Source organism: Alligator sinensis, unplaced genomic scaffold, assembly GCF_000455745.1.
Source record: "Alligator sinensis unplaced genomic scaffold, ASM45574v1 scaffold220_1, whole genome shotgun sequence".
Classification (NCBI taxonomy): Eukaryota; Metazoa; Chordata; order Crocodylia; family Alligatoridae; genus Alligator; species Alligator sinensis.
The window spans coordinates 553,000-567,349 of NW_005842136.1; the positions used below are offsets into that span (position 1 = coordinate 553,000).

General features: G+C 43.1%; 2 protein-coding genes across 8 annotated transcripts in view; one reads left to right on the forward strand and one right to left on the reverse strand.

Moving 5' to 3' along the window:
- Positions 1–13,110, reverse strand: part of LYRM4 (LYR motif containing 4) — a 132,671-nt gene extending 119,561 nt beyond the window's left edge. For all 3 annotated transcript variants that reach the window (XM_006025208.3, XM_025205992.1, XM_006025209.2), the window contains exon 1: positions 12,900–13,110. In XM_006025208.3, the coding sequence (XP_006025270.1) occupies positions 12,900–12,985 (86 nt within the window). In that variant the 5' untranslated portion in view covers positions 12,986–13,110. The remainder of the gene's footprint in view (positions 1–12,899) is intronic.
- A 32-nt stretch (positions 13,111–13,142) lies between these two features.
- FARS2 (phenylalanyl-tRNA synthetase 2, mitochondrial) overlaps positions 13,143–14,350 on the forward strand; it is a 424,763-nt gene continuing 423,555 nt past the window's right edge. For 2 of the 5 annotated variants that reach the window (XM_025205991.1, XM_025205989.1), the window contains exon 1: positions 13,143–13,244. The gene's annotated coding sequence lies outside the window, so the exon portion shown is untranslated. The other 3 variants (XM_025205990.1, XM_025205986.1, XM_025205988.1) reach the window with 3 other exon arrangements.

Genomic DNA, 14,350 nt, shown 5'->3' on the forward strand with positions numbered 1-14,350 from the left:
CTGAAGACCGAGCCCTGGGGTACCCCACTGCTCACATCTTGCCAGGTTGAGTACAACCCATCCACCACTACTCTCTGGGTGTGCCCCATCAGCCAATTTTTTACCCATCCAACTGTGCAGGCATCAATGCCATAGTTGCTTAATTTATTGATGAGGATGGGGTGAGAGACAGTGTCAAAGGCCTTCTTAAAGTCGAGAAAGACTATGTCCACAGCGACACCATCATCAAAGGATTTGTTACTTGGTCATAAAAGGCAATCAGGTTGGTCTGGCAGAACCTGCCTTTGATGAACCCACGCTGATTGCCCCTGAGCATGATCTTCCCTGCAGGCCCCCCACAGATGTGCTCCTTGATGATTCTCTCCAAGACCTTCCCAAGCACCGAAGTGAGGCTTACAGGCCTATAATTACTTGGGTCCTCCTTACTCCCCTTCTTAAAAATAGGGACCGCATTAGCCAGTTTCCAATCCCCCAGCACCTGGCCAGATGACCACAAATGCTCATACAGCTGGGCCAAGGGCTCCGTGATGACCCCTGTCAGCTCCCTCAACACCCTTGGGTGGAGGGCATCTGGACCTGCAGATTTAAAAATGTCTAGCCCTTCCAGAAGATCCCCAACTACATCTGCACTGACTGAAGGCTTGACAGAGCTATCCCCAAGATTGTCCCTACCTCTGGTAGGTGGGATATCCCAGTCCCTGTTCAGGAAAACAGATTACCTTATCTAATATTGTAATACTTTCTTAGGCCAAGAAATTGCTAAGTAAGTTTCATATTATTAACATACATATGTAAACTGGTTTTGAAGGTAGGAACATTTAATGAAAAGCTATATTAATTTATCATTGTACTTCTATATGTCTGTGCAAAGATCATAGTTCTCTGTACACATTCCTATTTTATCTATCTATCTACCTATATAAAAACATAGCTTATTTTCCACCCTTTCTTAGGAAACATTTTTTTCCATGTATAAATGTACTGAATTGACTGTATGCTGGCCAAGCCTGGCACATAACCATTCACAGCACTGGTTAACCCGACTTTCCTTTAGGTTGTTTTAAGATTTTTTTTTCCATTGTAGATACATTTTAAGAGGAGGGTGCATCCACATCCCCATATCCCTTAACTGTCATCAAACACAAGGTTATTTATACCCTGAGGAAGTTGCTAAGGGTGTTATGCAATGGAGGGGAGAAGACACAGTGGGGGCAAACCAGTATTTCAGAGAGCGCAAAGTGAGGATATTCCAGATACAAGGGCACTACACTAGAACTGTTCTTCTCAGCTGAGTGGGGAAGACGATGGCATCTGAATTAAAGTGTAGGAAACAAGACTGCCATTCTGTGTGCAAGCTACTCAGTGAACTGGGCAGCCCAAATAGTTACAGACCCAGAAATCACTCCAAAAAAATCAAAGCCATTTTTGCCATCTCTGCTCTTACTGGCAAAGGCAGTTGATCCAGGAGATGTTCAGAGGCGCAAGACTGGCTTTTGGCTTTCTTCTTCATGGAATAAAAAATACAGTTATAGACCTGCTGATTTAATGCTGGCTTGTCACTGCAATAAATCTAAATCTAGTTGGACTTCTATTGGTGATTAACCAGTAATCCTTATCTTTTTCTTCAAAGAGTTCTTTGCCATCTTATCTTCTAAGATCACTGGAAATCACAACTTTATGACCACTGGTTAATGTAGCAAATTTCTATTTAGCCTAATTTAATAAGAATTAAATAAATAATTTTCCTGCTACAGCATACCATCAGGCACTGAAAGTGAAAAAGTGAAAACTAATCACATATTAAAGTAAAAAAAATGCAGCATGACGAAGGGGAGTTAAGTCACTTTTTTCAATGCTGAAGAGTGCTTACTATATTACAAAGTATTTTTAATATACTGGAAGTCATATATGAACAGCTATATACATGAATCATTGCCAGAAGCAGTGATTTTCTATTACTCTCATTAGTTCCCAAACAAACTCTACTCATAATTAAATTTTACTTAAAAGAAAAATGCCTGTTCTACTGCGTTATATAAAGAATGCAAATAGTGTTTCAGATAACAAGTATATCATATTTTCTTAATTTGGGTGCCTTTACTAAAATAACAAAGTCAATTAATCAGACCTCAGGGAGACCCAACTCATTTGTCTTCCATTCTTGTAACATTTCTATTTTTCAAAAAAGTCATTTCCCATTTTGGTTTTTTCCAAACTGCTACTTTGAATATTTTAGGGTTTAAGTATGAATGCATTTTTAAGAAAGTATATATAATTTTACAAAGGAAGAATGGCAGAATTTGGACAGTAACACTAACAATGCTTTAAAATCCAAGAAAATTAGCCTGATAAGCTCGTTATAAATAAAATAAAATGCAGTTCAATCAATATAAAAAAAATTAGCAAAATCAGCTTATTGTTAAAGAAAGTTCATTCAAACAAAAAACTAAAAAAGCTCTAAAAATACCTAACTGGTCTATTTTGATAGTTTTGCTTGGCATAAAATGTTTCAATTTTCCTTAAAATTAATATTGTATATGTGATGCAACTACAATATAAAAAATGAAGTAGATATGAACATTTCAACTGTCAAAACAAAAAATTTGCATTAATCCTAAACAAATTATTTTCAGCATTTTCTTTTGCGGAGAATTTCTAAATTTTCTGGGTTTATTGATCTGGAATTAAACTAAATACTGTAATCTGAAAACATCTTCTGTGAAACAAAATGTCTGTCCTCCCAAGGCTCTTGCCCTGGCTGGGATGTGACCAAATGATACATGGCAGGCAGTTGACTTACCATCCAAGGAAGAATTTCAAAACCTGTTTCTGATGGAATGGAAGGTTATACATAAAGGGTCACCAATCTGTTATGGCAAAGGGTTGCATATATGTACAAATATCTGGGATTAAAATCCCCACAGAAAGAATTACAACTCCCATTCAACACCACCACTCAGAAACATATGAAGGGTATCTCATGCACTATTGTCCCTGGATATTACAGCTTTCTGGTATTTCTGTGGCACATAAAAGGCTGGGCACTGCATGTTGATTTTTGCAGACCTTGTAGTAAGAGGATAAACTTGGACTTCAGACTCAAGTGCAAGAATGTAGATTCCTAGAGTGTGTTTTAGCAGCTGGGCCTGGCTGAGTCTTGTGCAAACTCAAGGATTCTTCAAAAAAGGTTCTTACCATTTGTTATAATATCTGTACAAGGAAATATGATTTATGCACCTTTTCTAACTAAACAGATTACACTAGGAAAATACCCAGGTTGGCATCACATGGGAAACTGACCTGAAAAGCCACCAAAAAAATAAATAAATAAATAAATCACTTTTTATGATAGAGGCAACAATGTATATGTATAGAGGAGAAAAACAAACAAACAAACAAACAAACAAACCCTCAACTGATTACCTGCCTTTGCTGCATAAAAATTTAAGCAAAAGCAAAGAACTAAGCTACTGCATTGTTATGTTCTACCCAGCTGTCTGCTGTGGCTAAGTCAAAAGAACTCTGCAGGAACAGAGTTAACAGTTCACCTCTTACTAGGTTTTTTAAATCAGTTATAGACTACCCGCTTGATGGCAGAATACAGCACTTCCCTTAACATGGCTAATTTTAAATATTTACTTTAAGATCTCCATGCAGCATTTTCTCCTCTAAACATAGAGCATCACGTTACCTGCTGCTAACACCAGTGAAAGTATTGTGAATCGTGATCCGATTCAGGACAACCACCAAGCAAAATGTATAACACTACTGGTCTAAACAGATGTGTCATAGATGAAGCCATTGTGCAACTGTTAATCTAGTCAGGGGACAAAAGGTGAAAAAGAATATATTGAACAGTTTCTAATATATCAGAAACCACAGCAAAGCAAGGTGTTTCACTTGAGCTGATCAAGCCATATAAGCTGGGAGTAGAAGAATCCAATTTAATAAAGCATATAGTTTTAATGTAAGGGGAACCTGATTTAAATAGTATTTTTAAATGGAAAATGGTATAAGGAATGAGGTGGGTAGTACCTAGGAGGCCAGCACTGGTTACAATGCCTCTGAAACAATCAAAACAGGAGAATTTAACATGCTGAGAAATGAACAGGAGCTGAACTATAAGCATTATCCATACCCTAGCATCCATCTCAACAAAGACATAATTAGTCTGTGGTTTTAAAGCCGTCTGCAAATTAGTCAAGTTATCAGAGGCTGAAAACAGTTGTCAGTGACAGGTGCAGCTGAACCAGTGCTGAACATGATTTCAGCTTCAAGTGTTGAGGGGGGAAATGCTTCCAGTCTTCAACTGGCCAAAAAACAATATTCCCTTTCAGAAATCTAGGAGAGCATCCAAGTTGGAAGAGGTAAACAAACACCATCTCAAATTTAGCCTCTGGATGTTATAAAAGAGAGTAGAACTTGAATGCCTTGTAGGGTTAGGTTCCCCAGCTCTCCTGAAGATGAGGGTTTATGAACCAGCTAGTACTATACACAACCACAGCAAAAAGCTCCAGGCAGCTTTTTGCTGTGGTTGTGTATAGCATTAGCTGGTTCATAAACTAGTCATCTCCATGGTATTTCCCCAATGAGCTCTGATGGCTATGATCCTCAATGAGCTCTGATCTGTGGGAGACATGATGAGCTCCAGTGGAGAAGAGGAATAGCAAACTTTGAAATGAAAGCAGCAGCTATCAGTTGGGTGCTTCATCCTTTACTCAGCAATCCATTGCTAATGAAGTAGGTCATGCATGTGAATGAGCTGGGTATTACTATTATGAAAAGAAGAGCTAAATTAGCCAGATTAGTGGACTGACATTTGGTAAACTGACCAAGAAAGTTAATCCAGAGTGTGCGTAAAACCTAAACTTTCATCAGAGGGAAATTTATTCCCCCTCTCACACCCCCACCTCCACCAAACTGTGTAATATAATTATAGGTACCAAAAAAAAATAAAATAAAATAAAACAAAACTAGAACTTGTTATAATCACACAGAAACCAAGAAGAGGTAATTAAGCATGTAGATCCAATGAAATATTTCTAAGTTATGCAGGATCAGAAAGATTACCTAATATTAACAATGGGTCAAGTGAAAATGTTGACATTTTTCTGGGATACTGTCAGTTTTAATTGCTACCAACTCATTATGTCGTTATACATGACAAAATAAGACCAGGGTCTACCTGCTATATTTGTGGTCCAGCCAGTAGGTAAGTGAAGGGGCAGAAGGGGGAAGAGAACGTGTCATTAATTGAACTTCTAAAGCATGTGAAAATAGCCACTGATGCTACAAGCAAAGTGACAAATATCAAAGGGAACACAAACATTTCAATGAAGGGCAGAAAGTGAAGAAAAAAAGAAGGAGGTGGACCATGGAGGTAGAGACATTAAAATAGATGTAAAATGTGGCAACATGCAACACTGTTTCTCCTTAAAGAAAAAAAAACTGGCAGTTTGTTTTGAGCACAATATATTTTTAAGAACATTCAACTGGGGGTAGAATTTTTTTAAAGTGTTCAAACAGCATACTACAATAATACTTTTCAGCTCATAACATTTTTGTACAAGAAACCTTACTGCTCCTCACCTTTAAGCATGCATAGAGAATTTATTTAAAAAAATTATCATCTCTATGATCAGTGTATTAACATAACTGAATTGACTTAATTGGATGAGTTGATGGACATACTGTCTCGAACTACAGGAAGGGAGGGGAGAAGTGTTGGGAAAAATACTGATCTATACTATAGAGGTACTGCAGCTACAGCTATTCCATCACCTGACAAGAGCCTCCTTGGGGAGACAAAGCCTATAGGACAGGGGTAGCCAACTTGTGCCATGCTGTGTGTGGCACACGAACACTGGGCCCTCAGTAAAAGGTCGACACCAAGAGCCAGACTAACCAGAACTCTTCTCTGACCCTGCAGCTGCTATCAAATTCAAGGCTTTGGATCCTCAACTACCATATAAAACTGCAGCTGTTGCAGGGCCAGAGAAGACTTTACCTGGTTCTTGGCAGTCATACCTCTTTAGCAGCAGCCTACCACTCCTTTGCTCTGTATAGCCAGAGGCTTCAGTCCCCCATGGCATCCTAGTGGGGCAAAACTCAGGTACACCTCTGGGGGCTTAATTTGTAGCATGCCTGCCAAAACTTTTGGCTACCACTAATATAGGAAGTTTTCATAGATATTTTGATGCCTCAATGACATGAGCTTAGGCCATGAACACACATTATATTTGTATCACTATATAAATCCTTGAAGCATTATAAGAGTCAAGGGAACAGACGCACACTGTGAAGTGCTAAAGAACCTTTGCCATTCAAAATGGCGTTAGAATTGGCGATCACACCAATTCTGTTTTCCACCTTTCTGGCAGGCATCAATATTCTCACCCATGACGGTCTGTCACATTGCACTGTCATCAAGTACAGGATGAATGGGAACCTTTTCAATTCTTACCACCTTTATGCCAAAACCAAAGGTACGTTGGCCCCGGTTGTGGAACTTAAGTAGGCTGATAATTGTGCTACTATTGCATATACTGAGGAGGACCTACAAATGGCCATTAACCGCATCTCTCAATCATACCAGTGCTTGGGACAGACCCTTAACACAAAAGAAAAACAAAGGTGCTTCACCAGCTTGCTCCAGGCCAATTAACTCCCCCAGCAAAGATCCTCATTAACAGACAAAAGCTGGAGAATGTTGAATACGTTGCATACCTCAGCAGCCATCTCTCAAAGATGGCCAACATCAACGAGGAGATCCAGTATAAGATCTGATATGTCAGCTCTGCCTTCAGAAGACTGTATCATCCTGTGTTCAATGATCACAACATCAGGACTTTAACAAAGCTCCTATTATATAAGGCTGTGGTAATCCCAACTCTTCTCTATGCCTCTGAAGCTTGGGTGACCTACAGGGACCACCTGAAAAGCCTGGAATACCTTCACCAGGGCTACCTCCAGGAGATCCTGGGTATAAAGTGAAAGGATTGTCACACAAATGCCAAGGTCTTTACCAATCCTAACATCACCAGCATAGAAGCGTTGATTATTCAACAACAGCTGTGGTGGACAGGGCATCGTGTGCACATGCCTGATGTATATTTACCAAAACAACTGCTATACTCCCAACTCAACCAAAGACAAAAGACACACAAGGGACAGAGAAAATGCTTCAAGGACACCCTCAAGGCAAACAAGAAGAAGTGTGGCATTGACATCACAAATTGGGAAAAACTAGCCTGGGAACCAGCTACATGATGACACCTTGTGAAAGCAGGTACATCTTACTGTGAGCAAAACCCATCTTGCTCTGGAGACAAAAAACGACAGAAACACAAGGAAAGGAAAAAAGACCGAGAAATCCGCAGTCTGATCCTCCCTTCAATCACTACCTGTGGTGTCTGCGGCTTTAGGATTGGCCTTCTTAACAATCAACAGACTCATCTAGAACCCTTTACTTGAGCTGTGGGAGTGATCATTCTCGACTGTGCAGGATCACCAACAACAAGAGGTGCTAAAGAAATGGTTGAAGTGTTAGAGAAATATTCCTGGAAGAAAGAGAAATTTCTCTGTAGTGCTAAGTTTCCTTTCAATCCCCCAGTGCTCTGCTCTTCCCACTCTAAGGAGGCAGGGATGGAGTGCGGGGTGGCTAGTCACTGACCACAGTCCCAGGAAAAAGCAGCCTGCTGATGCCCTCTGGGATTGGGCCATCAGTGAGTCCAGAATTGGGATGACTCGTGGATAGCTGCAGCCCAACTGGAACTAGATTGTCAAATGATCATCTGGCTGGGCTGCAGATCTGCTCACTGTGCCACACAGAGAGTGGCAAGTTCACTGATAGGATCCCCTTCCCCAGGGGGACAAAAGGGAGCAGAACCATACGGCTGAGTAACCCACTAAGATCTGCGTACCACATGCACCTTTCCCTCCAAATTCTCTCTCCAAAACTGGGGTGTGTGTCTTACACAAGGAAACAGATTTCAGGCAGAGTGCATGGCTGGGCAGGGAGCTGTGTTCAGGGCTGGAGCTGGGGCCAGGATATTGTAGCATGGGCTGTGGCGAGGATAGAGTCACAATTCGCTGCCGCGACGAATGCAGGTTCCATAGGCATGGTTGTGCAGGCAGCGCATCATGGCTCTGTCCCAGCTCCAGCCCCATTTTATCACTGCTGCAAGATCTTGGCCTCAACTTCAGCTGAAGCTCCCTGCCCGAGCACATGTCTTGCCAGTACTACTTGGTCCAGTCTCCACAAAGAACCTGGGGGCATGGGACCATCACAGCCCTGCACTGTCACAGCTCCGTTGCTCCTGAAGTCTGCATTGAGACCAGCTGGACTGGTGCAGGCAGGGACAGCTGGGAAACGTCTAGACACCAGCGGGATTCACCATTTTGTCCACCCTTGGTATAGGGTATATTTAGTGGCAATCAGCAAGAATCAGCCTCTCTTCAGGAAACTAACTAAAAAGTACAAAAGCAAAACAAGACAGAGTTTGAGGATTTAAATGATGGTTAAAAATCAGCAAGTTAAATTTAAATCAATTAATTAAATTTATATTTATTTATTTAATCTTTATTTAAATGAATTAACTAAAGATGCAGACACACATTACATTTATTTTAGAATAATTTGACTTTGAGATTAGTCTTATGTAGAGTTTAGATTTTGGGTTGTATGGGATAGCCTCAGGCAAGGGGTTGGACTAGATCAATGGTTCTCAACCTTTTTTGTACCAAGACCCATTTTTTAACATCAATGGCCAGTCCTGACCTATTGCCCCTCACTCCTGACCCACTGCCACACACTCCCAGGCCTTAGCCCCCCCCAGTATGTGGGGTATGGGGTGGGTGGGTGAGGCATGGGGAGCTCCAAGCAGCCCCTTGCAGGCTGGAACTCTGCCAGCCTGCAAGGGAAAAGCCAGTTTCCCATGCTTTTCTCCTTTAAAGGAGAATCTATTTTTAAGGTTTGTTGGTTCATTTTTAAAGTTTGTTCATGACCCTTTCATATATTCTTGCAACCCAATTTGTGGTTGCAACCCATGGGCTGAGAAATGCTGGACTATATGACTTCTGGACGTCCCATCCAGCCCCGCTTCTCTGTAACTCTATGACATTACACTGGGTAAAAGTGGAGTGAACATGTTGCACCGCTTTACATTTCTGTAAAATTATACTATGCTAAGGTAAAGATAACCCTTGGAAAGTAAGAAATAACTATATACCTGTATAAGTTACACTGGCATTTCAGATGTTTATCTAATCTTCTAATCAATTTTGATCCCAGTAACAGTTTGCTTAATGCTAATAGACTCCCCTGGCACCTAATGGTCAGGCAGTTGAAACCATTGCTGCTGGAGACAGTCAACCTGGGAGAGTTGGCAGCCTCCACTTCTTACTATGGTAAAAATTTACTACAGAATAAAATACAGGGTAAGCTGTTTTGCTGTACAGGTTTCCTTCACTTTATGCAGGTTCTGTATGTGCAAATTCGCTCTTATGCAATGATCCTTTTTATATAAAAAAATCGTTACACGCGAGGTAAATTCACTCTTATGTGATCGGTGTGGTGGAATCCCACAGTCAGCTGCTTTGTGCAGTGCATCGTGGGAGTGACGCACCAAAATATAGTCTCCTGTGTGGATCTGTGCTCCTTGCTCGTTGTCTATGACAGGCGTTTCTGTAGTTGCCATCCCCATCATGATAATGCCCTGTGCTTGTGGGTACTGTCTGCTGTTGGCGAGTATCAAAATTGTCTTGTAATAGTGGTAGAAATGGGCCTGGGGGTCATTACAATCAAGGTCTTGGAACGTATCCTTATTTGTTACACTATAAAGTGGGTTCTCTTTATGTAAATTCGAGTTATGTGCTGTTTTCCAGGAATGCATATACCGCATAAAGCGAGGGAAACCTATAATTGTGTCATGACTTAGGGTGCAAACATACAAGAGAAGTTTTTTGTACTTTCTGGTTTAGGGGGGAAAAACCCCCCAAACAAAAACAAAAGAAGGTTCCTATCAAGTATATTATCACCAAATACCTCAGCATCACCTTTTTCAACCCTAGTGATTCTTTTCCCACCATCCCAAATCAGACTTCCTAATAGGGCACAGTGGCAGTCATTACATTACTTGGGGTCTACTAAATTCTCCTGTTGATAAAATATCTCTGAAACCCAAATGTCTATGTCATTTTTTCCTGCAGAAGTTTGGAGATGATTCTATGTACAATTACTATAAACAGAGTCAGCAGTGACCTCAGGAAGTCCATGGTAGCACTTCAACAGCTGTAGCACCAGACTAATTGGTGGACTAGGAAAGGAATGGTATCAGGAAACCAAATACAGAATATGATGTTGTTTGCCAGAAAAATTTACATTGCTACTCATAAATAGGTAGGATAGAAGCACAAAAAAGTTCTTTGACTTCAGGTCTGACTAAGTGTGCCCATCTCAGGAAAAATAAGTAACACTGTAAAACAGGCAATTCACAATCTGCACCTATAGTCACAAGCCATCCCTCCTTGCAATGGTGCAATGCTTTTACAAACTTCCACCAAAACCAAGGATAAGTAAGTTTAAGCTTTTACATTTTACACTTCACCAAAAAAAACCCCAACTCCTTAATAAGTTAGTCATTTCAGACTAAGATATTATAGCACTGTATTACAGCAGCCCAGAAAAAAGCTGTTTATCTCAGAGCAGCAGGGGCTAGCAAAATATTTATTCCAGGGATGGGTGTGGTGTAAAACGGTTTCCCTGCTAGCATAGCTAGTGTCTCTTGCTAGAAGCCACTGTTATTTTTAATGTTTTCTAATTCACAAATATAACAAGGATGGCTTTATGAATGTCACTGTCCATAGTAGAGTATTTAGAAACAGATCAATTAAACTCAACAATGTGTCCTTGATGAAGGGGAAAGATCCCAACATTATCTGGTATTGAGACTTGCAGGAATCCAACTTAAATTACTTGCGTGGTTTAAACAAGTTAACAGAAGAGTGATATCTTAAAAGGAAGAGGAAACTGAATTGAAAGTTTTAGCTGAAGAGAAGTAGAGAGGCAGTTAGCTGTATTAGTCTGAAGTCAGGCAGAAGGCAGGGCAGAGTGCCACCTTAGAGCAGTGGTTCTCAGCTTTTTGGGGCTCAAGGCACCCATCTTTAGCTTCAGTTTATTTCCTGACCATGGAAAAAATAATAGACCATTTCTTTTGCATTCTGCAAAGAATGCAGAAAGCCCACAAGTCAGAGTGATTTTGGCTCTGTGGATTCCCATTTGAAATCTCTGGGCTAACCTCATGAAGTGTGTTTGCACATCTAACAGTGCTAACATTACACGTCACCCCATGGCACCCTTGAAAGGATCTCCAGGCATCCTGGCAGAGAATCCCTTGCCTAAGAGGCTAAGTCAGCTGTTGCCCATGATAGCTTATGCCTCTCAGTGAGAGAGTCTCTAAGCGACTTGTTATACAGTAATTCTGGGTGGTTCATGGAGCTCTTAATTCCTGGATTGCCCACACATTAACCACTGAAACTGGTTTTAAGCACTCATTATGCAGCTCACAGTTATGCCACTCTACGGCAGGATTGTTTCTGATCCATGCTATGCAGCTTGGCATTACACCAAGGTGTAGCCACTCTAGGCTATAACCTTAGACCAAACAGCTCACCTGTCCCCTCTCCCACACCGACCTGGATTGGGATCACTGCCCTCCCCTCCCCCCAGCACCTCAGGTCCTGCTCACTACCCCCCACCCTGTCCCTTGCTTACTTTTGGCTGCCCGTGCTGTCTGCCCAGGGGGAGCATAAACTGTCAACCCAGCCATTGCCACCACTCTGGGCAAGAACAGCAGCAGCTGCCAGGCAAGCTGGTTAACCATTCCCTGCCTGCTCCCCTGGGGAAGGCAACACAGGCAGCCACAAATAATGCTTTGGGGGTGAGGAGAGGCAGGGGGGAACCCCAGGGGATGGAGAAAGGGAGCCCAGAGGGGCAGGTTCTTACCTTCCAGTCCCCTGGGTCCCCACTGACCTGAAGCGTGTCTGTTACAAACTCACACTAGAACTAACACCTACCTCACAGTGCAAGTTACAACAAGGCCCAAAGGCCCAAACCACCCCAGTGTTGCCAGGTACTGTTGTACAATGTAGTATCAATAATAGTAAAAGTATTCAAAACGTACAGTATTTTTTGAAGCAGCTCACTGATGTAGCACATGCAAAACCCAAGACACTCTCAGGGAATCTTAGCCAACTTTTGGGTTTGCGCTTTTTTTTCTTTTCTTTTTTTTTTTTTTTTTAATTATTATTATTATTTTGTGTTCCAGGTCAAATCAGTTGCAAATCCTATTAACCGAACAGAGCTCAATCACTCAAGTCCATGTGGTGCCATCATTTGCAAGTATCCTCCATCCCAGACTCCTCAGCCGTGGGCTTCAGATGCTCCCAAATCCATGGGGAGGCACCCCATGTGCAAGTCTGGAGGTCTTGGGGTTCGGATGCCCCAGATACCGCTTGATCTTAGCCAAAAGACCACCAGCGCTCCTATGGCTGCTTACCTCAAAATAAAGAAATGCTTCAACTTTGATGACCCAGTTCTCCCTTGCTCACTCACTACCGACTTAGGGTCAGCAATATACGGGAAATAAGTGTCATGTGCAAATTCATTTACATATTTCCTAGTGTTTTTCAGCCAATAGGATACTTTTGAGCTTCCACTAGGATAATTTCATATCCTGCCCCCTCCCCAGAAGCCGCAGCCTGATAGGGGGAGGCTCCAGCCGCCCCCCACTACACCAGACCGGGGTCGCCCCTGTAAAGGGGCCCGACGCTGCCCCCTCCGGGCCGGGCCCTGCCCCTCCACCACGAGAGGACGGCGCCCTCCCCCCGCCGGGCCGCACCTGTAGCCGTAGGCGGCGAAGCGCTGACTCTCCCGTAGCAGGACCCGGTAGATCTGCAGCACCTCCGCTCGGCTGGACGCCGCCATCTTGCCGGTCCTCTCGCAAAGGCCCCCGTCTCGCTCAGCGCGGGGGCGCCCTTCACAAATGCAGGATTCCCCCGCGCCGCCCGCCACGCCCTAGAGAGGGGAGCGCTGGGGCTGGCCTCGTTATTTCTCCCGCACCCCACTTTCCCCGCCCTAGCCGTGGCCTACCCTGCCCCGGCGCGAAGTGGGCGGCTTCCGGCGCGTCAGGCGCGTAGAGGGCAACTACAGCGCCGGCACGGCGAGGCCCGGGCTCGAGCGGGAGGTGAGCGAGCGAGCTAGCGCGCGAGGGGTGGTGGGTGCAGGGCCTCGAGGCACAACCTTGGCGCGGGGGGCGGGGCCGCGGCCTCGTGCGCAGCGCGCGGTAGGGGTAGCAGGGCGAGGTCCCCGCGCCCGGGCTTCTATCGCCTGCGCTGCCCGGGGGGCGCCCGCGGCGTAACTCTACGCCTCTGGCGTAATTGTGGCGTATGGGGGGAATGTGCGTGCGTTGGGGCCTTGCTGTGGGCTCAGGTGTAAAGCTAGGTAGAGGCTGACTAGCTCTGGAGTTGTATTACTTTTTTAAGTCCTGACTTTCTAGTCCTATTATTATTACTCTTATTATCCCTTGAGGATCCCTTTTGCCTGAGTTTATTGCGCAGTTGGCTAGCGAAGCGCATCATAAATGTAAGGGGTGCAGTGTTGTTCTTAAACGTCTATGCTTCACGCATGTGAAAAACTTAGCTCTTTCTTTTGTATCTATGCATTTATTTATGCAGGTATCGTTTTCATTAAAGCTAAGTTTTGAACGAGGGATGCGTGTGGCAGCCGTGTTGGTCTGAGACAAAAAGAAACACAAAAGTCTAGAAGTCGGTTCAGAAATGATACCTTTCTCTTTGATAAAAAATGAAGTTTATTTTGTACGTATGGGGGCTTTTTACCATCTTGAACTTTCCCTGAGCCTGATGAAGGATATGTGAGCCTGAAAGCTTGCAGAAAAAGATGATTTTTTTGCTATTTCTCAGTTGGTCTAATAAAAGGTATAATTTCTGAACCAGGAGTTCTAGATTTTTGCAAGTTCTAAATTATACATTTAAAGCTTAGCCCTTTTAAATCTGTGTATCTAGATAAATAGATATATAAGAAAGAGCTAAGTTTTTCACACTCCCGAAGTGTAGACTTTAAGAGCAACGCCCAAAATCAGAAGAGTTGCCAGCACTGCGTGTGCCAGTAGGATTGCTGGTGTGTGGCCCTTGTTTAGGGGTTCTTGGTTCCCCGCATCCTGTCCTGTCCTGTCCCCTTGTTTCCCACCCAAACATCTGTGCCGGGCAGGGCTGCAGCTAAAATCAGATCTGGTGTGAAATCTGCATTGCGACCTGTGTGTGTGTGTGTGGG